Source organism: Sceloporus undulatus, chromosome 4 (genome assembly GCF_019175285.1).
Source record: "Sceloporus undulatus isolate JIND9_A2432 ecotype Alabama chromosome 4, SceUnd_v1.1, whole genome shotgun sequence".
In the NCBI taxonomy this organism is placed as follows: Eukaryota; Metazoa; Chordata; class Lepidosauria; order Squamata; family Phrynosomatidae; genus Sceloporus; species Sceloporus undulatus.
Window position 1 is genome coordinate 123,580,492 of NC_056525.1, and position 26,144 is coordinate 123,606,635.

The window sequence follows — 26,144 nt, forward strand, 5'->3', positions numbered from 1 at the left end:
TATGGAAAGTGTAGTTAATCCAGCCCTGGAAACTTGAATTCATTTGAAGTATCTTGGTATTCCTGTAATATCTGTTTGCCTTCTGTTCTGGATTTCCCCTACTGCATCATCTGCTCCATTTTCTCCAGTTAGAGCACTGTTTTTCCTTTTGGGAGAAGACTGAAGCAAATAAAGTGTTGACTAGTTCTGCTTTTTCTCTGTCCCCTATTAGCATTTCAACATCTTCTGCATACAACAGTCCTATCATTTCTTTATTCTTCCTTTTCCCATTGACGTAACTAAAATAGCCCTTCTTATTGTTTTTAACCTCTCTAGCAAGCCTGAGCTCATTCTGTACTTTAGCTTTTCTGACTTTATCCCTACGCATGCTGGCTATTTGTTGAAATTCCCCTTTGTTGATTTCCCCCTTTCTCTGTTTCTTGTACATGTCCTTTTTAAATCTTAGCTCAGCTGAAAGTTCTTTAGTCATCCATCCTGGTCTCTTTAGACACCTCCCTCTCCCCCCGCCCCAAATGGAACTGTTTCACATTGTGCCTTCACCTCTGAAAAAACTCCCATCCATCATGAACTCTCTTTTCTTTTAGTTTTCCTACTATTTAATATTCTTGACCACGGGATCACCCCCAGTATTTCCCTAAGTTTATTGAAATCAGCTCTCATAAAGTCCACAGCATGTGTCTGACTGCGCTTGGCTTCTTATTTCCACTATGTAACAAACTCCAGGAGAACATGATCACTCCCATCTAAGGATCTCACCACTAGGGTCATCACTATTGGTTAGAATCAGATCTAAAATAGCTGATGCCTTTGAAGTTTATTGCACCAGCGTTAAAACGTTTCAAAGCATTCCCAGAAATCGCGCCCTCTGGAACTCGATAGGAACGCACGGCGGCAAAGGCGGCATTCCGCTGTGCAGAAAAATGGCGTTCTGTGTCCCATTGCGTTCCCGTCACGCTCCCTGCATGCCCCCGCACATGCACATTAGAACGCACGGGGAACGTTTTAACTCCAGTGCGATAAATTTATTTGTTGCCTCTTCTAGCTTCTGGACCATTACATTGTTTACAAGGTAAGTGAGGAGGTTATTGGACCTTATTTTCTTGGCAGAGTATATTTTTGGAAGAGTTTGACTGCCAACAAATGTCAGGATAGTTGAAATCCTAAAATTCCCTATTACTACAGCAAGTCTCCTTTCTGAAAGTGTGGCCATCTGTTCCAGGAAGGCATGAGCCAAGTCCTCAGTCTAGTTTGGGGCTCTGTAGTACACCCGCATAATGGCATCATTGTTGTTTCTCTCCCCTTAATTTTTACCCAGACATTCTCAAGGTGCCCTCCAGGATTTAAGTCATGGATCTTTTCACAGGTATAAATATCCTTGACATATAGTGCTACTCCTCCTCCCTTCTCTGAAATGCTGTACCTCAATATTACTACATTCCAATCAAACTCATCCCATTAGGTTTCAGTGATGCCTATCAAATTTGCTTTGCTGTATTAAGAGTTTAGGTTCATCTTGTTTATTTCCCATGCTCTGTGCATTAATGTAGAGACATCTAACACCCCAAGTCATACCCCCTATATTCTTGTTTACATTCCCCCCCCCCTCGCATTGTTGGGTTCTTGTACTATTTACTCAGTTCTCTCTATAACGCCAGCACTTAATGAACTCCTGTCCTCAAGAAAACTCTCTTCCTCCCACACATAACTCAGTTTAAAGACTCATGATCATCAGGTTTGTGAAACACTGAGAAAAAATGTTCCTGCCAATTGCTGAGCGACCCACCACTTGCCAGAGGTTCATCTTCATTAAACATTGATCCAAGAAGCCAAATATTTGCCAGCAACACCATTTGCAGAGCCAGTTGTTCACAGTGTAAGAACTACTGCTGTGTAAGTATGCTGCAGAGGTGATTTTTAGCATATAATCTCACATCAGTGTGTCCAAGAAACAAAACTGAACGAGGCAAAATGGTTCTAGTCCAGAAAGACACCAGCTTGATTTTCAGTGGCTAAGGTCAGTTTTATCCCGTACATGGTGTCCTGTCTGTCTGTGATCTCTACAACATGAATAAGTACATCCTTAATTCCCATGCTATTTGGTGTTCTCCATTCACTCTCCCTTCATAACAATAGACATTTTACAAGCACTAAGTAGACATTCAAAGGAGAATAGTCTCATCAGAGAGGGATACACATTAGAAATAGTTATTGGGACTATAGTTGGGCTCCATCGAGGTATTCCTTTTTTGTTTGCCAGTCATAAAACATTGACAATGTGGAAAGAAAGGGTTCAAATAGTTTCCCCCAGTTTCTCAAACATACACAGTCATCATAATGGAGGGAGACCTGGAGCCTAGTTCGAGTCTCTGAGGCAGCAGAGATTAAATATATTTACATGAATATAAATACATTACCCTTGACTAATTAGAATGTTTGTGGACAAGATACGTCATGGATCTTTGCAGGAATCATCACTACCATTAATAATCCCTTAATACACATTACAGATAGATTAACTCAATAGGAAGCTACAGCCCTGAGTTTGCAAAACCTGAGCAGAGCTGTTGATGACAAGGACTCCTGAAATGCTCTCATCCTTAGGGTTACCCTTAAGATAAGTCAAATAACAATAACCATTGTTCTGCTTGTGCCTTCAAATCAGTGATCCTAAGGTGAACTTTCATAGGGTTTCCTAGGCAAGATATGTTTGGAGAAGGTTTGCCATTGTCTTCAATAACCATACTGGAATAGAAATAAGTAACGCTGTGTTTTGGTAAACTGCACTGAGCTCTGGCTATAACTATGAAATACATGCCAACTGCTTTGCTGCAGGACTTGTTATTCACCATTTCCCTAAATGCAACAAGATATTAACCAAAGCCCTTCTTAGCCTTTTTGGACAGCTAGAAAAGGGAGTTAAAAGAGAATTCATTTGTGCTTACAACAGTCTGGAGTGGCAAAGATTTTTAATTACAAAGGAATTCAAGGGTGAAAATGCACACACGATTTATCACTTCCTTCAGTCCATTCATTTCTTCTTAGACACCTATATTTAAGGAAAGTACTACCAGCTCAAGATTAATTTGAATGAGTCTAATACAATATATAGTATTACATTATATATGAGTCTAATACTATATATATATATATATATAGAGAGAGAGAGAGAGAGAGAGAGAGATACCTATGACAACACATTCAAGGGTTGATGCATTTAAGCTGCTTCAGAGAATTACGGTAACAAAAAATCCATACCACCCTTCAAATTGGTACCAGTATTTTTATAGAAATCTCCACACACATTCACTGAGCAAAAGTGACACACACACACAGAGCCACAGAGTGCTGCACTGTCTTAGAGTCATAAAATATGATAACAGCTAGTGCAACAAACCTTCTGGTTTCTTTTCTGCTGTGTTGATGGTGAGATAAAGAGGTCGACTCAAGTCACTCCTGTGGGATCTGTAGTACTGGGTCTCTAGCAGCCCCGTCAGTTCCATAAAGTAATTACACTAAGAACATATGACTCTGAGAAAATTATAAACCAGTTCCATAAAGTAATTTATGGAATTGGTTTATAATTTTCTCAGAGTCATATGTTCTTAGTGTACATACTGCAGAAGAACCAAGACTACTTATCATTCCCTCTGCCTAGTGTATACCTGGATGCAGTTTCTGCAACTGAAAGAAACAGCACCATCAGCTTCTTTGCCCCATAAGGCCCAGTAAACTAAAAAGGCTCTTCTCTCTTGATTCTCCTAGGAGGGAAAGGAGATGTTACTTCCAAGAGCAAGGGAGCAACCATGGCTCCCAAACTCTTCAATTTAGTTAGTTTAGAACAAATATTGGGTTTTTTGAATTAAATAAAAAGCAGGCTTGGTGTGATTATATTTTGAGGAAAATTAGCTTTTTAACTGACCTACTCTGTTGAGAGAAGCTGAATCCACACAATCTGCAGCTTCCAAACTAACTGTAAAGAAGGGAAAGTGAAAGGTTGATCACAAATGAGAAATAATGGAATAATTTCTTAATGAACAAAAATTAAATCTGTGAAAGCACATGCTACAGTCCATTAGTATTTAAGATGCATCGGCACTGAGGCTTGTTTTTTGCAGGGACACATGTTATTAACAGAACTCCTCCTCTAAAATTAATGACTTCTGTCTCGATAGCTCAGAGTAGACTCTCCTTTTAGGCTGTGACAGCTTGTCACTCCTTCTCACCCTCCCTTTTGGACAGCATAAATTGCTAGACTCCCCCATTCTGACATAGAGCTATTTTCTTTAGCACTAGCTTACAAAATGAAGGCAGAAAAGAAGCCTCGGAGCTCTTCTAGGGAGCCCCATGAGAAAAACAGAGAGCCATCAATTCCAAATAGCAAAAAAGAGAAAATGGAACACAGCCGGAAAACTAGCAAAGAAAGGCAGAAGTCCAGACAGAGGAACAGAAAGAAGGAGACCAAGAGCACCCTGGGATGGGACAACCAAGTCCATACTTCCACTGTGGTAGATGTGGATGATGTGGTATCATTTGAGGAAGAAGCAGAAGTGATGGCCCTACTTGAAAGTGAGAAGGTGGAGGAAGGTAAGGAGACAAGTGGGCTCAACAGTGGAATAAGTAGGCCTTTAGAAGGGGCACAGAATTAAGTGGCAAGGAGTACTTAGTTTTTTAGACCTGGAAGACATAGTGCTCCATAAGGTCTGTGCTATATCTCATCTTGTATTTGATTGTTGCCAGTACAGAGAACAGCGGCTTGCATCTTCTTCCCTGTGCCTCCTGGCTGATATCTAGTTCAAGAGAATACTATACAGTACAATGCCCTCAACGGGCCCATACAGACAGGCCAAAATAAAGCTGCTTCGGGTTACTTTGGAGGTATGCTGTTTAACATACATACGCGTCTTAACAGTCCAGAAGCTGAACCAATGCCACACTCCAGTCCTTAGGACTGGAACGTGACTTTGGTACGGCTTCCAGACTCTTAGGACGCATGCATCAATTGAACAGCACACCTCCAAAGTGACCTGAAGCAGCTTTATTTTGGCTTGTCTGTACAGGGCCAATGTCAGCATCACATTCTCCTTGTATAGTGTAGTATCTCCTAAACAGGGCAGACATAGCCATTGTACTCTGTAATGTATTTCTGACATGGGCTGCACCTATGATGGAGGGATAATTTTGAGCGATTGCAGGAAATATCACAGATTAAAGGCATGTAGCAGAGTGGATAGGGAAGAGCCTCTACCAATGCATAGTACAATTGTAATGTAGTGTAACTCAGGGAACAGTTGGTTTGTAAATAGGATTGTTAAAAGAATCACACATTCCTGTTCTGACCTATGAAGTCTGGAGGTTCAAACACTTTATCTCACTTTTTTTTTTTCATTTTCTACCTTTCCAAAATACTGTACAGTACTCTACTTCTTTTCCCATTTGGGTTTGATTTTGCTTTGTTTTGTCTTTCCAGAAATTCAAGTAAGTTTAAAACTGTGGGAAAGAGCCCCGTATAATCCTGGAACCCTCTGTCTTTTTCTTTAGGTGTAAAGTCTGCAGGCCTAGGAGTATGTGAGTGGCTTCTTGTCATCCTTTCAATCCTTTTCATAATGGTCACATTCCCCTTCTCCATCTGGTTCTGCATGAAGGTAAGGCTATTGTTAGTCTTACAGAAGCATGTGCAAACTCCATGATTTTGTGATGTCAATATTTCATGTATTATCCCATACAGTTGGTCCGCCATATCTATGGATTCAATTATCCATGGCTTGGAAATATTATATATATATACACACACACACACACACACACACACTCCAAACAGCAAACTTTGATTTTGCCATTTTATGTAAGGGCCACCATTTTACTATGACACTGTATTTAATGGACTTGGATTCTGGTATCCATGGAGGATCCTGGAACAAAACCACAGTAGATACCAAAGGCCCATTGTACATTGTAGATACAGTAGAGCAGAGAGTGAGAAACATGCAGCCCAACAGATGATGTTGGGCTGCAATTCCTAGCGCCCCTAGCCACAGCATAGCAAACAGTAAGGGAGCCCAGTTCAACAACATCTGGACACCTACCGATTCCTATCCCTGCAATAGAGGATGGAAGCTCTCTCTCAAATGTATGTCTCATGAACCATGTTTTACACAAATATACATGTGCATAAGTAATGCCCACATTGATGAAAGCAGAGCCTACTGATATCGGGGTCTATTCACACTAAATACTGTGTGCACCCTGAGAAGGGACATGTTTCTTCTATGCACTCCTCAATTTTACAGTACAAAGCAAATCAGGGCCAGTCCTATCATTAGGAAAAGTAAGGCAGCTGCCTCAGGCTACCAACATTGAAGAAGAGTGAGGAACGGTAGAAGGAAAAGGTATATGTGTGTCATGTGGTCTGCTGTGTTCGTTCTAATCCAGTCTACCACCATCATGTGATGAAAAATAATGTCCCATTACCAGTATCGTACCACCATCCAATTGCCACTGCATTGGGGGGTTGTATATGAATCAGGAGAAGGGTGTCATCCTGTTTTTTGCCCCAAGCAGAAAAATGTATTGGGCTGGTCGTGAAACTACTACTACAATATTAATATTCAGTTTCACAAATGATTAATCTCCGCATTTCTATATCAGATTGTACGAGAGTATGAGAGAGCCATTTTGTTTCGATTTGGACGCATTCTTCGGGGAAGACCCAAAGGACCTGGTAAGTATAGAACAACCATTTGACTTGCCACAGCCTCAGGTTTGCTGTAAATACGATGTTCTGTCCAGCAACATGAAGGCACACATGCATCCGCACATACATTCATGACATTGGTGCTGGGGGAAAGAAGATGTTTTCCCTATGGATGTTATATAAAGGATACATAGTAAGAGCTGTGTGAAGCAATCATCCCCCCTCCCTGGGGGCCTGTTCTTTGTTCCATTTTCTTCCAAGTACAGAGAAATACAGACTAATAAAACAATAAGGCTGTTTCACATATTTCAGAAATGACAAGGTCTTTCCATTACTACAATATGACCCATACTTCTTTTCTGAAATATTTGATGTGGCATTATACATATAGTCATTTAATAGGGAATGCACCCCTGAGATACTGACTGCTGAGTCTTCTACCAATTTGTCAACACATTTTTCTTCAAATACCAAAAAAGGTGAAGACAGGAAAGCTGGGAGTGGGGATATTTTCCTTTAATTTGTAAAGTATCCCAGAAACGTGGAAGGTTGTGCTTATGATCTCATTAATTAACACTGAACAAATTACTCTGTCAATACAATTTCCTTTCCATAAGGCTGAATGAGAAATGACATTTTGCCATGCACCTTTTCCCATCCTTGTTGAGTCAGCCATTCATCCAATTAATGGCTGCAAAGCACTTCAAATGTCTCTGCATGTACTTCATGAACTGAGAAAAATAGGAAATGTGTGGGGTTGCATATACTTAGTCTAGAAGAGAAAAGGGGGATATGAAGCTACATGATACACACTCAATATACTGTGTTGTTTGACCCTCAGAAATTTGACTTTTCTTTACAGCATCCAATGTACAAGTGTTGCTGTTTTCTTGTACCTAACAGGCTTGTTCTTCGTCCTTCCTTGTCTGGACACCTACCACAAAATAGACCTTCGCATTAAAACCTTAGAGATCCCTTTCTATGAGGTAAGCATATCCAGCTGTGTCTTCCCCCATTTGTCTCTCTGAAGCCATTGGCAGGAAGCACCTGCACATATTACCTGGAAATTAGATGCAGTTGTCAAGCAAATAGACTTTTATAGTAACTATAGACAAAAGGTAATCTGAGGCCTGATACAGACAGCCAAAATAAAGCTGCTTTGAGTCACTTTGGAGGTATGGTGTTTCAATGGTACATGTGTCCTAAAAGTCCAGAAGCCGCATCAAAGCCACACTCCAGTCCTAAGGACTAGAATGCAGCTTTGGTGCAGCTTCCAGACTCTTAGGATGTATGCATAATTGAAACACCATACCTCCAAAGTGACTCGAAGCAGCTTTATTTTGGCCGTCTGTATAGGGCCTGAGATTCTTAATTGCTAGGAATTAAATGTGTGCAGGTTGAATCTTACCTCAGCTGTGAGCTCACCTATATAGTTCTACGCAATCTACAGTGTCTTAACCTCACCCCCTGCCAATTATCATGAAGATTAATAGGACTCAGGTGTGGTATAGAAACCAATGTGCTATAGTGATTTGTGTGTTGGACTAGGACTCATGGAGATCGGGGTTCAAAACCCCACTCAGTCATGGAAACCCACAGGGTGACTTTGGCTTAGTCACACTCTCATCCTAAAGAAAGGCAATAGCAAACCTCCACTGACTAAATCTTGCCAAGAAAAGCCTAGATTAGGGTCACTATAAATTGGAAACGCACAATAACAATACTAACCTGCTTTACAGGCCTGTTTATATAACATATATGAATTGCTCTGAATATTGTACAGCTATTAACAATTACTTATCCCAGTGGCTTCCCAAATGTTAGTCTACTGCTCCAAAGAACCCTTCACCAGTAGGATTCTGGAAACCAAGTTCTACTCCCGCCCCCCGCCCCCCGGCCATACCGATGTACCCTGTCAGAATATACTCTATTTATATGCCTTGTCTCTTATATTACACCCGCTCTTGTATTAATATGTGAAGCCCAATCTACAGCTAACACCAGATTCCCTGCTGTTTCTCCGTGGATAGAATGACTAACCCACTCCTTCCCCACCACATTATGTTGGCTGATCACCTGCTATATCTTCTGCTTGCCCTAGGTCATAACCAAGGACATGGTGAGTCTAGCAATAGATACCGTCTGCTACTATCGTATGGAGAATGCCACACTCCTTGTGACCACACTAGCCAATCTCTCTAATGCAGTCCAGCTGCTAGTACAGACCATTGCAAAGCGTTTGCTGGCACATCGGTCCCTCACTGACATCCTGATGGAAAGGAAGGGCATCAGCCAGGAGATAAAGGTGGGTAGGTTTTACTACAGCTCTCTGCGTCAGGAAGGTCTGTTGCACAGAATGACAGGACCTCCCACTGACTCCTACAAGTAGCACTAGCGAATGTATTATAACCAGTGAAAGAGCACTGGCAAGACATTGCTGTCTATATTTTCTTTTTCCTGAAAGTGCTTTCACAATCCAGAAACTCGTAAGAACTGCCTTGTTAAATCATACCAAGAAACATCTGGACCTTTAAGGGCAGCTCAAAGAAATCAACATATCATGAGACAAACCAGCCAAGGATGCTGTAACTTTAGTTCCTATACTGAGCTGGGGGTTGGATTTGATGGTCTATGAAGCCCCTTCCAACTCTATGATTCTAAACATAGCATGTTAACAACAACAATATGAACCAATCAAGGTAGTGTTAAAAGCAAAGTGACTAAAGGCATTCACAACCCTGTCTGAACATAAAGGTTCCTTTTTGTTGTTTATGGTTATCTCTGATTATAGCTGTGTCGACAATGAAGGTATCACATCCACCTTAAGAGCAGGTGTCCACCTTGTGATAGAAAATCCTGTGAGTTGTGTTGTGCATGCACAATATTTCCTTCGTCTGACCTGAAGCTAATGTTAATTGGACAGCATCTTCCACTGTTTTGTGGGAAGGGGAAAAGTTCTTGTTGCTCCACTCACTTGACTAAATCGGAGGATCATTGTTGCTGTGTGCCTTCAAGTCATTTCTGACTTAAGGCAACCCTAAAACAAATCTATCATGGGGTTTTCTTGGCAAGATTAGTTCAGAGGATGTTTGCCATTGCTATCCCCTGAGGCTGGGAGCATGTGATTTGCCCAAGACCACCGAGTGGGTTTTGCGGCTGAGCTGGGAATCAAATCCTGGTTTCTAGAGTCCTAGTCCAACACTCAAACTACTATGCCACACTGGCTCCATTAGCTTTCTTGTAGCATACTGGTTTGAACATTGAACTATTATGACTCTGAATATCTGTACTCAGCTCCAGCTCAGCCACTGGGTGAACTTGGGCAAGTAGCTTGCGCTCAGGTGAAGATAAATGGCAAACGACCTCTGAACAAAATTTGCCAAGAAAGCCCCATGTTAGGGTTGCCATACGTTGAAAACAACTTGAAGGCATACCACAATAATAAACTATTTTTATTCATAAGGTGCCCCCAGGCAATGTACATCCTTTAAGAAGAGTCATCCCAACTAGATTTTAAGGGTTATTACAAAAGCGAGAGCAGTAAAAACAGCATCGAATTGGCTACACAAAAGATATAACTCACAAAGTTGGGTGGATTGGTCAATATATCAGAAATAGGCTAATTGTACTGTTTGTAGTCTACCGCAATACCTACATGTTTGCTTCACATACATGGTGAGATGGGTTTTTAGAGGCTTCAGTAATTTGATTTTGGGATTTAAATTATTTCACCGCCCATTTTAAGGGGGGGGTGTTGGTGATGTATACATTTATTTGCAGCAAAAAAACATGAGCACAAGTGGACTTAGTGGAAATTTCACAAACCCACTACAAAAAGAGAGAGAGAGAGAGGTTTTATGTTTGGCTTCTAAGACCCGAGTACAAGACGCCCAGCTCTGTCAGAGCTCTAAAGAAAATCTCAATCATAGCTGAGCTGGGATTCGAACTGTGATCTCCATAACTTCACACTGTCTCAGTTGTGCACCCCCCCAAAAAAAAAACCTGCTTGTATTTCTCTAGATGCTCTCTTCTACAGCAGGCAATGTGGGGAGGCAGTAAAGTTAGTGTCTCCTTCCAGAAGACTCCACCCTCTTGTTACGATGTTATTATTCTATTTTAGCTGCTGTGGCACTATGGCATGTTGGGATTTGCAGTTTAGAGAAGGGCATTTAGAATTCTCAGCCAGCGAACTCTTTGGCCTCATTAAACTACGGATTCCAGCATTCCACAGAAGGCAGCCACAGCAGTTAAAGTAGAACAATGGCAATATAACAGTGTAGTGTGTGATAGGGCATACACAACACAACTCACAGAATTTTCTATCACTTATTGAAAGTCATTTTCACAAGAAAGAGACAGTCATTCTGCCAAGTCCCTTTTGTTTCTGATATTGGGGCATACATAACTCTAAGAATCACTGAGTTGGAAGGGATCCCTCAAATCCATTTACTTGAACCCCACACTCCCGACAACATGTTTCTAAGAGGGAATAGGGAATTATGTTATTTGTACTCCAATTTATCCTTCCCTTAAATATTAAAGCCTTCATTATCCCTTTACTCACCTCTCCTGGGAGAAGGGAAGCAACAGCGTATACACACAACTTTCACTGCCGTTTCTCCCCTAGCTCACACACCTCTTGTTCTTCTCTTAACAAGAGAGCAAGTTTGTGTATAGAGATTAGAGAGCTGGATTGGCCTTGAAAGATCCAGGTGCAAATCCTCACAGAACTGCAGCTGCTGTGAGAGTTAGTGATTTCTCACAGGGAGAGCAGTTTGAAATGACTTATACTGATGCACAGAGCTTTACTGTGAGATTCAGCATTTCACTTGTAAAACCATTTTTCATCACTCAAGACACCATGGGCCCATGAAACTCACTGCATGATCCTGCATCAACTTTATCTCAACTGCATGATCCTGCATCAACTTTATCTCAACCTAGCCCTTGTTGTGATGATAAAGTCAGGAGGGAAGGAGGCATGTATACCGTTTTGAGCTCACTGGAGGAAAAGTGGAGTATAAATACAGCCAATCAAATAGCTATGTAATAAATAAATCTGTTTTCCTACATCTGGTCTCAGCTTCTCAAGCATGACTTTCTCACTTCTAGTTTCCTGGTCTCTCCTGCTATCTAAATGTCAAAACTTCACCATTCAGGGTCGCCTTTCATTTTGAGAAGATCTACGGCTAATGCTTGTGTTTTAGGTCTCACTTAAAACAGGAGTAAGCTTGGTAATTAGCAAGGGTTTCTGATTCCCATTCTTTTAACCACATCAGCAACTAAAAACCCACAAAGATAAGTTGCTGAGATGCAGCACTTGTCAAAAACTAGGAGTGGAGCTGTGTGTGAAAGAATTTGTAGATCTGGTTGTTGTAATAATCCCAAAATCCTGAACTACAGTATGTGCTCAGAGGCACCCTGTACCTTAATTCTTAGCATGTGTCTGCCTACTTAACGCATTACCTTTAAGGTAGCTCTGAAAACTGGACTTTAGGATTGTACTTAAGACAAAAGTCTATCCTGCAAGCCTTAAATTTTCTTCACCTTTGCCTTGAAATCTACATAACAATTTCTGGCTCTGCAGTTAGTAGCTCTCACAAAATTCATCTGCATTACATCTTGTTCTCTTTTTAAAACATACATAGCAAGCATAGTAGTTCTGTGTCCCTTTCTATCATCTAGCACTGTTTACTTTTCCCTTTGGTTTCCTCAGCTGAGTGACACTAGAATATGTATCTACCCACGGCAAACGCAGGCTTCAATGTACCCAAACCTATGAGGATGAAGTCTGCCAAAGGCTTTCCCCATGGTTGATGAGACAGCAAACATTTGTACCAAAATGCTCCACACCCATCAATTATTTATATTACCTATAAAGCCTTCGGTCCAGCTATTTGAAGGACTGTATCCCCTTGTATGAACCCATTAGGGTTTTAAGATCATCCAGCGGGGCCCTCCTCTCAGTCCCACCACTTTGTCAGGTGCATATGGTGGGAACAAGGGCTGCTCCCAAACTTTGGAACTCCCTTCCCAAAGAATACAGTCTGGCCCCATCCTTGTTGTATTTCTGGTAGCAAATTAAAATATTTTTGTGCTGCTAGGCCTTTACAGATCTAGATGAAGTTTGCATGCAGTTAGGAGGCCTAGAAGATGTTAATCTCAATTTGAGCTGTTCTTAATAAACATTTTGGGCATTTTTAAAGTTCCTTGGACCACTATATAAGGCCACTACCATGAACAAACCACCATTTTTTTTGCAGGTGGCCGTGGATGCCATCACCTGTCAATGGGGGATCAAGATGGAGCGCACAGAAATGTAGGTATGGCAACAGTGTCAGTAGGGGGAATGGGGGGTGGAGGACACCCAGGTGTACATCTGGTGAGTCTGGTACAGCAGCTGGGTGAACAAAAAAGGGCATCGCACCCCTTTCTCACTTGGCCAGCAGCCAAACAAGACATCAAATGGCAGTTGAGGGCGGTAGCACTGCCCCCCAAGCAGTGGGTGCTGGAGGGCCAGGCAAGTGAGGCACTGGGGAGACTGAGGACAGCAGGGCAGTCTACCTTCCACTGCCTACACCGCTGCACCGGGTGATGCCAAGCACAGAGACACCACTGAGGTGTGGAATGTGTGGTCTACAAGGGCAAAGTGACAGAAAAGAGAAAGTATTTTAGGACAGGAATGGGAGAATGTGGTCCTCCAGATGTTTTAGACTACAACCTGACAATCCTTTATCCTATTTAGCCTTTCACAATTTTCATTATTTAGATTTAGATTTTTGTTGAAATTTTGACATAGATGAAATTGAATAAGAACAGCTAAACTTAGCAGCTCTTTACGTTTTTATCATATGCATATAAGCAGAACATTATCCTGAATTTTCCATCATAGGAGGCTGTATATTGTTCCCCTTTTGGTTAGTACTCCTTATAAATCTTTACCAAGCAATATACAATTAATTGCGGTTGGTCCTGTTTCTATGAGCTTGGACTTGTAATAACTTTTTACTCTTATGTATCTTTTATAGTTGACAAGTCCTTGATGTGTTATTGACTTGTACAGCACTGTCATTCTTGCAGCAAATTCCTCTCTCTTGACAAGAAGCAACAGTGACTGATATTTGCCTTGAAAATGCATTATCTGTGGTTGTACAATTCCCTTCACCCTTACCATGTCACCATTGATAATCCTAATTCCAGCTATATGGTGCCATGGGGTCCCTTCCTAATAGCTAGGGAAAGAGGTACAGAACAAAATAAACTGATTTTCAGAGATTGCCAGGTGATCTCTCCCCATTTATTCTTGTCGCTGCCACAAGTAGACAGCCAAGAAGAGCAGCGACTATCAATTAATCTTGTCAAATATATCTATATTTTATCATAAAGTGCAACCAACAGCTGTTTAAAGTTGTTTTTGGAAATTCCAGCAGTCACTGTCTCTCCTCTGTGATAGAATTGGAAGGAACAAAGCTGATGTAAAAATATAGCTCATTGTCAGTGGCAGTGTTCAGACCACTGTATTGCTAAGGAATGAGTAGGGAGGGACAATGGTAAGGCACCTAGATCAATATCCCAAATGTTCTGTTATGAAGCTAATCAGCCATGTAGAAGGTGTCTATTCCCTCTCTGCTATAGCCGAAAGTCTGTTCCTAAGCTGGAGGATTGTTTTTGATTTGAGACAGCAGCTCCAGCCTTCAGGGTGTCCATTTTTATTTCAGTAAAGACATACAGCTGCCGGCTGACCTTCGGGAGTCATTGACTGCACAAGCTGAAGCCCAGAGGCAGGCCACTGTGAGGGTAAGCCAACAGCATGCTCATGCTAAGGGTCTTGTTTTTAAAGGGCTTTCTTCCCTGTTCCCTTCAGGTCAAATGACTACTAATTCCAAATATCAGTTTACATACAAGACAGCAGTGGTTTATACCCTGTGAGAATATAAAGTGCCATGGACATTCACTACATCTTCTTTCCATACCCTTGTATGTTTGGGAGCAAGCAATTGTTGATGTTCTCTACTGATGCTCCAGCCTAGTGATCAAGGGTTCCTCCCTCCTCTTATACTATCTCTCTCATTATTCTCTTCCTGTGTAAACTGAGGAACTAGGGATTGTTTAACCCCTTTCTCAGTGCAAACAAATGCTTTTGCAGAGCCCTTCTGCTTCATTTAGCTTGACTGCTCAAGCTAAGACAAAGGGCTCTTTCACTACACAGAGCAGAAGTAGGGACTTGCCATGCAATCTTTGGTAAAGAAGTTTCCTTAAGCATCCTAGATGCTACTTTAACGAAAGGAAAAATTCTACCAAAGCATCAGTTCAAGATTTTGGGCTGAGGAAAGTGTGTTTGAAAAACATTTCCATACATCTTGCATTGTGTGGGGATGTGTCACTGGCTGGCCCTTCAGTTCTTATTCATTCAAAATGTGGGCCTTATTAATTCATATTTGTTAATGTGGTGTTAGTTACTATAATTTCAGATTACCCACTGCTTCAATAGAATTGGTCATGTGAGGTGAAATGTGTCACAAAACAATGGCCTTTTGGAGCTGAGCCTGAAAATCTATGTAGCAGAGGTTTGACAGAGTGTATTTCCAGTACAGCCTCTCAGCATTGCTATCATTTGTCCATTTCCTTTTTGCAAAGAATCCAGATGGCAGTAGCTGCATCCGCTCTGCAGAAATAATCTAATTTGACATCACTTTAACTGCCATGGCCCAGTGCTATGGAATTCTGAGAACTGTAGTTTTGTGAGATGCTTAGCCTTCTCTGTCAGAGAGCTCTGGTGCCACAAGGAAACTACAAATCTCAGGATTCCATAGCACTGAGCCCTGACAGTTAAAGTGGTGTCAAACTGGATTATTTCTGTAGGGTGCAGAAGCTAAACCAAAGAGCCAAAATTTGCACAGTGAATACTGTGAAGGACTTTTATAGAAAGGGACTTCAAAGTAAATATTGTAGATATAGCAGAATCTGATTTAATTTTGCTTCCAGCTGAAGAAAAGAAAAGGTGTCAATAACACTGAAGAGTTCTATTGTGGAAACACTGAAATATCCTTAAATGGCCTTGCATTTTAGGTGATAGCTGCTGAAGGAGAAAAGGCCGCCTCTGAATCCCTGAAGATGGCAGCTGAGATACTGTCCCACACACCGGCTGCAATCCCACTCCGTTACCTTCAGCTGTTGCAAAACTTGACTGGAGAGAAACGTTCCACTTTTATTTTACCATTACCTTTTGATGTTCCGAATCTTGCATCAGTAGTGAGCTCAAAATTCATCAGCTGCAATCCCTCTTCAGATACTACCAACCACCCAGAGGTTCCAAAGGACAAGGATTCACCCATGCTTTAGGGAGTCAGCAAAAATCTGAAGAATTCCAATGTCAAGCCCTGTCTCCTGGTGATGTTATTAAATCCATGACATCTTTTTGTCTAATAAAATTAAATCTTTTCCTTAAATTTTTAGAACACTTGGTGTTGTTCAAGAGATCAAAAGGCTTCTCTACATATTGGCAAGTACCAAAGCAAGCTGTAGGTAATGGGGATTACAAGAGAGAGAAAAACGTATTTCAGGATGTTGGTCAGTTTGCAAAGGAATCTTGTTGCACCTTTGAGACTATTCTGTCCATTTTGTTTAACAGAAAGAAGAAAGCTGGTAGCATGAGCTTTCGAAGGTAAAGGTAAAGATATTCCCATTGACAAGGTTGTCAAGTCATGTCCGACCATAGCGGGAAGTGCTCATCTCCGTTACTAAGCCGAAGAGCCGACGTTGTCAGAGACTACTCTATGATCATGTGGCCAGCATGATTGCACAGAACACTGTTTACCTTCCCACCAAAGTGGTACCTATTTATCTACTTGCATTTGCATGCTTTTGAACTACTAGGTTGGCAGAAGCTGGTGCTGGGAGCTCACCCCATCATGCGGCACTCAGGCCTCGAACTGCCAACCTGCCAATCTTGCCATCAACAGTCAGTGTCTTAAGCAGTTGAGCCCCACAGAAACAGACCTCTAGGTCCCCACTCCAGCTCATGCATCTGAAGTAGACTGAAGTTTATGAAAGCTCATGCTATCAGCTTCTTTCTTTCAATTAGTCTCAAGGTGCTACAAGATCCCTTTGAGTACTGATTTTCCAGACTAACATGTCTCTGAATTCTACCACCTTAAAATGTTAAGAAGATGGTTTTTTGAACAAATGGAAGATCAACTTTTCAGCTCTAGTTTTTGCTCCTTTTTAATAGGAAGTACAGCCAGTCTCAGTGGTCTATGTTTATATATGATTGGCAGGCAGTTTGGTGGGTCTGTATACAGCTTAAAAAATCTTGAGCCCACTGTGGTATTGTGAGCATTGACTGGTTTTAAATATGGTGAGCTTGGTTCGAATCCTTAATCAGCCAAAAAGCTCTCAGGATTAACTATGAGCCACTTGCTTCCTCAGCCTCACCTGCTTTATAAGGTTGTTGGGAAGATAAAATGATGGGGGAGAACCATGCATGCTTTGCTTTATATCTTGAAGAAAGAGCTAGACAACAATGCATGGGTCCTCAGGAAGTGATTTTAACTAACCCTCTTACCTTTACTATTATCCGTTCATTAAATTCTTCATGCTTGTCTTTCAATACAGACACGATGCATAATATGAAGATGAGCACAAGTAGTGATGATGAATGGTGGAGTCACAAAAGCAATGCGAAGTGAATTAGGCTATTACCCAACACCCACACGGCATCTTGGGTTTGGCTATGACGCATCCTATCTGAACTGGCTGACCCATTCGCACAACACAAATGAAGTTTGGGAACTTGCTGTGAAAGCTCTTTCCTGTCTGTTTATTTAAATTGTTAATTAGCTCAGGGAGTAGCTCTGTCTGTCATTAATGCCAACAAAGGACATACACCAGCTGTACCAACTCCTTGAGCAAAGGGTCAAGGAAGGTGCCTGGGTGGCCCCATTCAATACCAGCTGGCAGCTCCGTCAGCATGTTCCAAAACTGTTTCATTTTCTAGTTATGTGTACACTTCTCGTCCACCTGATTTTGCAGACAAGGGGAAAACAAGCTGGCAATCTCTAGTAATAGCAAAGGAAATAGAAAGCAGTAGTGGCTGGACAATCATACATTGTTCCTAGTGCTCTGCCACAAGAAAAATCCATCATTAAAACTTGTTTCCTTAACTATTTCTCTTTCAGCTCCATACATGTTTTTGTGCTGATCCCAACCAAAACAACTGATAGAAGAACTTTTGAACTCAAAATTGCAAATAGGGTGTTATGTTGAACAACAGAATAAAGTATAAAAACTTAAACTTATATATACCAACCTGATGTATTTTCAGTAGCAGGTGAACATTCTTATATTTAACCAGGCCTTGTGAGGTATTTTAAGAAAGTAGAACTCTTGGTTTGCTGTTGTGTTTTTACAGCAATCTCAGTTTTTGTAATCAGATTTTTAAAATGTGACCTTATTTTATTCTATTAAGTTTGCGTACCACCTCTGGAGGCTTTGGGTGACAAAGCAAACTATTACATTTCTTAACTTGATAATAAATGATAGTCTATTAAATCTGCAGAGTAGATGGTTGCCAAACCTGTGTTCTTGTGTTCAAAATATTCTAAAGGTGAAACCATTGTCACAACTAGCAGGACAAGTGTTTTTCTTTTCAAGACAGTCATACCTTTGTGCTGAAAAGAGGGAACATGTCATATAGCTGAAAGCTTGTGTGAGGGAGCTTGCAAGGCTGTAATAGAACTTATGGGAATAGGCCTACATATTTAGGGTTTCTTCCAGTATTACATTTTCCTGTTGTTAAGATATAGGTGCCTACAAGTAGGTAGAATATATCATACACTTATATAACATGTAAATGGTCAATGAGCATGCTACACACAGGCATTGCAATACATAATTCATGATTCAGACTGTGAATGGCTACTGGTATGTTCTCACACCACTGCTCATCATTTGAACATCATTTCTTTTTTCTTCAACTATTTTAGTGTACAGGTTGTGTCTCCCTTCATCAGTATCACAGTGAAGACCTGTGATATTTACAACAGCAAACTGGCTTTATTTTCTTCACCAAGGTCCAAAACACACTGCAGAAACAAACCCATCTGAGACCGCTTTAACTACCCTGGCTCAATGTTAGAGAATTCTGGGAATTGTAGTTTTGTGAGGCATGTAGCCTTCTCTGTGAGAGAGCTCTGGTTTCACAGTAAACTACAGTTCCTAGGGTTCCTTAGCACTGAGCCAGGGCAGTTAAAGTGGTTTCAAACTGTATTATTTCTGCAGTGTGTTTGGACCATAGAGAGATGTGGAGGATGACAAGAGATTTTTGGTGCTTCACCCACCCAATGCAAACAGACCCTCCTGCCCATGTTTTCTATATATACCAAAGGATTAGGAAAAGTGAAGATATAATTCTAAGTAACTACTGTATATGAAAACTCTCATAGGACTTTTATCACACGGGAACCTATGTGTTTCCATCCCAAAAATGATTAAAGTGTTGGCATCCCAGAAAAGCAAGTCAATTTGCTAATGCTTATCACACACAGCGCACAACAAGGGGTTAAAAGCACATTACTTTTTTTGCGCATGCTCCAAACTGTCATTTCCACAAGTGCATACACACACATGATCCACAAAGGGAAGGGAAACTGGGGAGAAAAATCCTCTTTGCCCCAGAAGCTGTTTCAGAGGAAGGAAGGCTGAGGTTTTCCTTTGCAAACTCCCATAAAACCAAAAACACATGCACACCAGAGGGAAAGAGGAGATGGCTGCTCCATAAACCTGCCTGATTCCAGCAAGGGCTGAACCTCCCAAATGCCCTCCTTCTCCTGGACATGTCTTCCATTTCTCCCTCCTCTACAGGAGGAATCCCCAAACCTCTTCCCTCTCGCTCTCTCACCAGCTGTTCCCTGCTGCAGGAGGAAGGAAACCAGGTGTGTGAGGGAAAGAGTTGTGTGTGTGTGTCCCTTTAAGAACAAAGCTTTCTCCCTCTCCTTGGTACAGCAAGGAACCCTGAGAAATGTGGGAATAGGAATGATGGGGAACTTGGTTTTCAGATTGCTGCAATTACGTGAAGAGAGCGAATTCACAAATGAAATGGAAATGCAAATAGGGTAGTTTTGTGAAAATGCTTATTTCCTGATTCACCTCACTTTCTGTCTGGAGTCTGACCGATTTGTGCACAGCATCGTCTGAAAAGCAACTGCTAAATTGTCCCTAATGCCCTGGATTTTGACCAGTTTAACCAATTTTCCCTGTGTGAAAAAGTCCTTAGTAGAAGATACTCCAAAATCTCTTCCAGGGAATCTGAAAATATAAAGAAAAACAATAAGCCAAAATCTTCTCATTAAGTTAATTCTTAAATTCAACCTCCAGGTGAATGCACTGACATGCCAGAACAGAGAGCGAGAGAGAGAGAGACACTGCATCCTGAACCTTGAATATTTTCTAAATAAATAATAACACTCAGGAAACAGGCCCAGAATGTTCAGTCAATTCCTGTCCATGTATTTACTGATACAGAACTTGTTAGGTAGTTGAACTCCAGAGATTTACAACCCACATATTGTGCTATGCATAAGAGTCAAAGGTTTGCTTCTAATCCTCCTCATCAGCGTTTAGGTTTGGTGGATTTCTTAACACGTGTGCTCGTTTTAGTAGAACCAGGCCGTAAAGATGTATCAAGCTTTTTCTTAGAAGGGACTTCTGCAATGAGAAATACATAGAATTACTAAGGTTCCACATTCCAGCATATAGCTAATATGGGAGCCAGCAAGAACAAAATGGGCCTGGTAATGAGAAAGCTTGGTTCAAAATCTATGTTAGGGAAATGTCATATGTTCCTCAGTGATACATCTAGGGTTTAACTCCAAGGGCAACCTTGACAGAGAGTCATGGCCGTATACCACTTCTTCTGCAACAAATATATCTGCATGATACATACATTTGCAAATATGCTCACATTTCACAGATATACATGAGAAATCTAAGTTGGCGCCAGGCAATCAGTAGGCACCAAGGGGGCAATCACACTTTTTTGTCCTGAGGAGATCTGGATCTTCTCAGTGATGCCATACCAGATCCATGCTCCAACATCATTTTCCATTTCTGAATCTGTCCATGGCATTTTAAGCCTGTTGCCATTCACACTTGTCACCATTTCAGTTTAAAATGGAGGCGTATCCATTTCTAGGAAGAAGGCAGCATGATCCAAATCAATTCGACAGCTTACTCACCCTACCGAAAAATTGGATCACTGCGGCTCTTTAAAAATGATACTCTTAAGGACACAGGTTAAGTGGGTTCTTCTATGCTCCCCCCACAAATGGTGTTGGGAACTGGGTTATTTTGGTAGTGTGAATGGACCCTAAGACACCCACTTATTTCAGTGGACAAAAGCATCCTTAATTCTCCCTGACACACATGCAAGACAATATTCAAAGTGTATTTCAGACTGCAAGTGGACAGAGGGAATGTTGAATTTTCTTCCACCAAAATGTTCTTTCTGTACATAAAAAAATCCTAGTCTCTCAGATTAGAATTCTTTTACCCTGACATTTGTGACATTCATGCCTAATATTTTAAAATAAAGGTATGCAAAGCTGCATTTTAAACAATCTCCTGTGGCTTCTCTGGAGTCTTTAGCCTTACCTAGTTCAGGCTCTGGTTCCTCTTCCTCCTTCAGGTTTTGTTCCTCACCCTCCATATCATGGATTTTTGTCAGAGCCTCTTCCAACTCCTCATGAAGGGCTTCAGATTTTTCCTCAGCTTGCTGTGCCCGCTTTTCAGCCTCTCTGAAAGAACAAAAGTCAGGGCAGGGGAACACTGAAAACTCTAAGCAAATAATAGGTAAGCCAGGCCAAGAAATTATGGTAACTGCCATAGGGCCAAACTAAACAAGTGCATAGATCTTGAACAAAGGTTTTCCCATTTGCATATGAAAAATAGGAGGGAATTCTTTTCACATAAAAGAAAAGTGTGCAGAAAGCAGTCCTACCATTATTTTACTTTGATTTTCCCCATTAGTTTAAAACTTGCTTCTACTGCCCAGTGTCAAAGCTAGGCTAGAGAAAAACTGCATAAAGTATTAGAACACAATATGGTAATGCAGTCTGTCTCTGTGTGCCTGAAATCAGTCATTATGCTTGAGATATTAATGGTTCTCAAATGGCTGATAGAAAACTCAAAATAGCATTGTGAGAATGCTGCCCTTTCAGGGTCCAATGCATCCCTTAGAACAGGGATGGGCAACTGTGGGAGACTAGGGGGCCACATTAGCCCTCCAGGAGTCTTTGGTGGGCATCACTCCCTACCACACCTGCTTCTGTAAAAAAATTTAAAAGGGTTTTTTTCCCCCCAAACAGCTTTTAGGAGACTGTGTGGCATGTTTTTGAGTGTTCTGCACCCCTAGATGGCATTTTAGGGCAAAAAATATATATGGGGGGATGTTGGGAAATTTCATTTTGACCCCTAGGGAGCATGGGGTGGAAATTCCCTCCACATTCCCTAAAGATCATTTTGGGGCATTTTAGAACAAATTTTTAAAAACTCAATTTTGGGGGACAGTTTTATTTGACCTTAGGGGGCCCTGGGGAGCACAAAAATTACTCTGAAGGGCTGCATACAGTTTGTAGGCTGGCCCTACCTTACAACTTATCAAAGCTCAACCTCCACTCCCAATTCAGCCAAAGTCATTTTCAGCCCCCCTAAAAATAAACAAACAAACCAGCCTTTAAGTGTAAAACAAACCTCTGTGGGGCATGTACACCATATTTTGAGGGACTCCCCACTCAAAATAGCTTTTTGTCCCTGCCAACAGCCTACCAGAAGTGATGCACTTACATTTTCTGCAAATGGTGTTAGCTCATACAGTATAAGAGGAATTGAAAATCATACTGTGTGTCCCTTCAGGGCCTAAACCACACTCATCCTGGCACTATACAACAGTGGGCACCAAGAAGTATCATTACAAGTATCAGCGAAAGAAGTATTCCTTTCAAAGAATACCTCAGGAGAGGGAGCATGTTCAATGAGCACATCCATTGTCAATCCCACATACATTTCATAGTGTCCAAAAGAGTGGCTACCAAAGCAGAAATGGACAAACTTCAGTAATTGTGTGGTTCACTCTGAAGTACTGAGTGAACCCCACAAGTACTAAGTTGAACCATGACAGGGAAGCAAGTGCATATTTTCCTGTACTAATAAAGACATTCATAGAATGTGTTAGACTGTGCCTGGCTGAGACTCCTGGGGTGTGTCAAGATCATGTCAATAAAGATTCGATTCTATGCCTCCATGGAAAATTCTTTAAGTAACTTGTATAATTCCTTCTGGTATTCCTCTGTGGGATTGTTAAGCAAATGCATCTGAAGAAGCTCATGCTGCCAACTTTTTTATTTCAGTAGGTCTCAAAGATGCTACAAGATCTCTTTATAAACTGATTTTTACAGACTAACAAGGCTGTATCTTTGAACATTCATAGATTTTTAGGATGTACAGTAAAGTCATTACTACCTAAGCTTAACAGTTACATGGCACACTAATATCTCAGGCATGCACAAGAACATGCATTTATGAATCTCTTATTCTTTTGAAAATGTCTTTCTTCCCTTTATGTACAAAACTGTCAGCAAACGTTACACAATTTGAATCTAGATTGAAATTGCCAGGGTTGCCAAGGATTACATATAAACATTTTGGTGACCAGATCTCCTTCAAGGAGAATAATCCTCCTAATTATCTCAAATTATACCACTCTATGCACTGGAAACTTGAATTGCAATAAATAATATGGCTACTACTCACAAAAGCCGTTCTTCCAGAATTTCCAGTGAAGCCAGCATCTCAAATTCCCTTTTTGAGAATTCATTGGTCCATTGGCTGGCATACAACTCCCGCTAGAATAAAAAAGGGCATTTATGAGCACAAAAAGGAAATTGAGTGTGATATGGGTTGAATATCCGTTATCTGAAATTCTGAAATCTAAAAGGCTCAAAGATCCTTAACTTTTTTAGCGTCAACATGACAGGGCAGCAGTGAAGGTGGCCATAAGCCTCAGCCACAAGGCACCACATCCTTGGGCTCTACTTTCTCCAGGGAGAGAAGAACAGGAGGGAAGGAAGTAGATGGCATGGCTGAGTTTACAGACAAAATACACAAGTGGCAGCCGCAGTAGTGGCTGCTGCTCTTGCTGCTCCTCCTTCACCATCACCCAGCTGAATTGAGATCTACATGAGATGCAGCAGCAGTGGCTTCTGGTGACAGTCTCCAGCCTTGGGCCTAAGGAGAGCTCCATGCCAATAAATAATAATAAAATAATAAAATTTTATTTATATCCCACCTCTCTATCAAAGGTAATCGAGGCGGCTTACATATTAAAACTTCATACAAATTCTCAACATCCCCATTTCCCTACCTTCCCTAGAACAAGAATTAAACAATTAAACATTAAAATAATCTAATTAAAATTCAATTAAAATAAGCAACGAGTGATTGGGCACGGAGTAATCAATGGGATAGTCGTATTAGATGTGTTGCCAGGATTACTATTCAGGAAAGCCAAAAACCAGTCCCCCACTCCTCTCTCTATCCTTCCACCACTGGATCCCAGTGCCTTTCCTACCCAAGTCTTCTCCACATGGAAACCCATTAATTGCAGCCAACTCAGGTGGCGGCAGTGGTGCTGCTCTCTCCTGCCCTCTCAAGCAATGGTGTCCCTGCCTGGGGCAGCACCCAGAGTGGGGAGGCAGAGCTTCCAGAGACAGGGCTTCCAAGGGCAGGGCCAAAAGGGCACTTCCCCACCGCACTGTCATGGCATGTAGAATGGCCCCATGGTAGCAAGGTGGGAATGCGCTTGGCCCTCTCAGTAGCCCCCCCCCCCCCAGCCTTCCAAGCCCCACATGGCCATTGCTACATTGGACTGTGAAGGCAGCCACCTCCCCACCCCGCCTTCCAAGTCTCAAGTGATAGCCACTGCTGTGTGGAACCCAAAAGGCAGCCACTCACTGCCCCCAGGGTGTATCTGCACCACTGCAACCCCCCCCCCCATGACACCACTGCCTGCAAGCATGCCCAGCCAACTGGCAGCTGCAGGATGAGCAAGGAATGCCTTGCAGCCGTTGCCCCTGCCCAGATGGCAATGACGCTAATGATATCTCCAGCTCCCTGAGGGTAAAATGAGTAAGTTTCTGGAGAAGGAGTCACCCATCTCCTGAAAGCTGTGGCTCATGGCCACTATCAGATCTGGTGCAAACAAGGAGTAGCTGTACCACCAGGGAGCAGAGGCAGCAACAGTTGTACTACTGAGTCCCATGCTGCCTCCTCCTCCTCATCCACCAGTGTTGTGCTTTGCTGCTTTATCTGTGGTGGTGGGATCAGTCAAGGCAGAGAGCTGAAGCTGCAAGTCAGTCACATTTTGGGAGGGAGGCAGGATATAAATCCCATAAATAAATAAATGTCTCTCTGCAACAGTAAGCAGTCCTTCTTCCCATTCCTGCAAGCATCAGAAGCTGGAACCTAGTATGTGGGAGGTAAACGCTGAGGGCTGTTTCTGAGGGCCAGACTTCTGAAGAAGAGTGATCAAAATACTATGACTGAGAGCAATGTGGCCCTGGAAGGGAGGAAAAGCCATGGGAGAGGTCTAGAATGAGACCTAGCCCAGGGGACTATAGCTATCAAGAGACCTAAGTAGGTGAGCAAAGGGACATGATGTCTGAGGAGCAGAGCAGTCAAGTGGCCTTTTCCGTTTTGGTGATATGCACCCTTTTTTGAGAGAGAGGAATCAGGCCCGCTTGACTGTCTATGGGGATGTTCTCACTTAAGATTTACAATGATTTAAAATACACCGTTTTTAATAAAACCGATTCCAAATAACCCTGGTCTTATCCCGCGTTCCGAATCGCTTTTTTTCTTCGTTCTCATTTACCAATTGATTCGCTTTAAGTGATCTGCTGTCATTCCTATTCAAATAAAACAGTGTATATATAAACTGGTTTTTAGCCTTATTTCGTTCCCACTCACCATTTTGGGGCTGTCAATCAAAGCAACGTCATCATAAAGTCACTTTTAAATTTCACGGTTTGTTATAAAAGAGCCAATGAGGAGGCGCTTAAAGTGCCTGAGTCCTGCAATTATTCGTGGGAAGGATGGTTGAGGGAGAGAAAACTGCCTCCCCAAAGCACTTCTGCTGCCTTGGAAGAAAGACCCCAGGCTGGGGCAGGCTGCAGGCAAAGCAAATTTAGGGAAAGCTGCTCTTCCAGAGGAACTATGGGATGGGTTTTGCAGGATAGCATCCTCTCTTCATGTCTCCCGAGATAGCCAGGGAGAATCCCTTCAGAGACCCCAGAGATCAATGCGAGAGGCTTCTGGCAAAGCAAATTTGGGGAACCCAAGCTGTTCCCAGAGGAACTATGGGATGGGTTTTGCAGGATAGCATCCTCTCTTCATGTCTCCC

At 41.8% G+C, this 26,144-nt stretch overlaps 2 protein-coding genes across 10 annotated transcripts in view; one reads left to right on the top strand and one right to left on the bottom strand.

Annotated features, from left to right (window-relative positions):
• The first annotated feature begins 1,025 nt into the window (after positions 1-1,025).
• On the top strand, positions 1,026-18,171 carry NPHS2 (NPHS2 stomatin family member, podocin). 3 transcript variants are annotated; one of them, XM_042461549.1, is made up of 9 exons: positions 1,026-1,890; positions 4,288-4,584; positions 5,539-5,642; positions 6,646-6,718; positions 7,595-7,677; positions 8,793-8,996; positions 12,955-13,010; positions 14,410-14,488; positions 15,761-16,268. In XM_042461549.1, exons 2-9 carry the CDS (start codon positions 4,302-4,304, stop codon positions 16,031-16,033), a joined length of 1,155 nt encoding a protein of 384 aa, XP_042317483.1. In that variant the 5' UTR covers positions 1,026-1,890; positions 4,288-4,301; the 3' UTR covers positions 16,034-16,268. The 3 variants fall into 3 exon arrangements, with proteins under 3 accessions (XP_042317483.1, XP_042317482.1, XP_042317480.1); XM_042461548.1 differs by lacking the exon at positions 1,026-1,890 and adding an exon at positions 17,869-18,171 and having other exon boundaries at positions 3,632-4,584; positions 15,761-16,081; XM_042461546.1 differs by lacking the exon at positions 1,026-1,890 and having other exon boundaries at positions 3,632-4,584.
• Positions 18,172-20,176: 2,005 nt separating this feature from the next.
• The window catches only part of AXDND1 (axonemal dynein light chain domain containing 1), a 56,530-nt gene continuing 50,562 nt past the window's right edge, over positions 20,177-26,144 (bottom strand). For all 7 annotated transcript variants that reach the window (XM_042461385.1, XM_042461384.1, XM_042461387.1 and 4 more), the window contains 3 exons: positions 23,498-23,589; positions 21,341-21,483; positions 20,177-20,395 (listed from right to left, as the gene is read on the bottom strand). In XM_042461385.1, the coding sequence (XP_042317319.1) occupies positions 20,301-20,395; positions 21,341-21,483; positions 23,498-23,589 (330 nt within the window). In that variant the 3' untranslated portion in view covers positions 20,177-20,300. The remainder of the gene's footprint in view (positions 20,396-21,340; positions 21,484-23,497; positions 23,590-26,144) is intronic.

Bases quoted from the DNA above. Each gene is read 5' to 3' on its own strand.
- NPHS2 (XM_042461549.1), top strand. From the start codon at position 4,302: ATGAAGGCAGAAAAGAAGCCTCGGAGCTCTTCTAGGGAGCCCCATGAG. The intron at 13,011-14,409 runs GTAGGTATGGCA...TTTTTATTTCAG, and splicing joins AAGATGGAGCGCACAGAAAT to TAAAGACATACAGCTGCCGG. The intron at 14,489-15,760 runs GTAAGCCAACAG...CTTGCATTTTAG, and splicing joins AGAGGCAGGCCACTGTGAGG to GTGATAGCTGCTGAAGGAGA.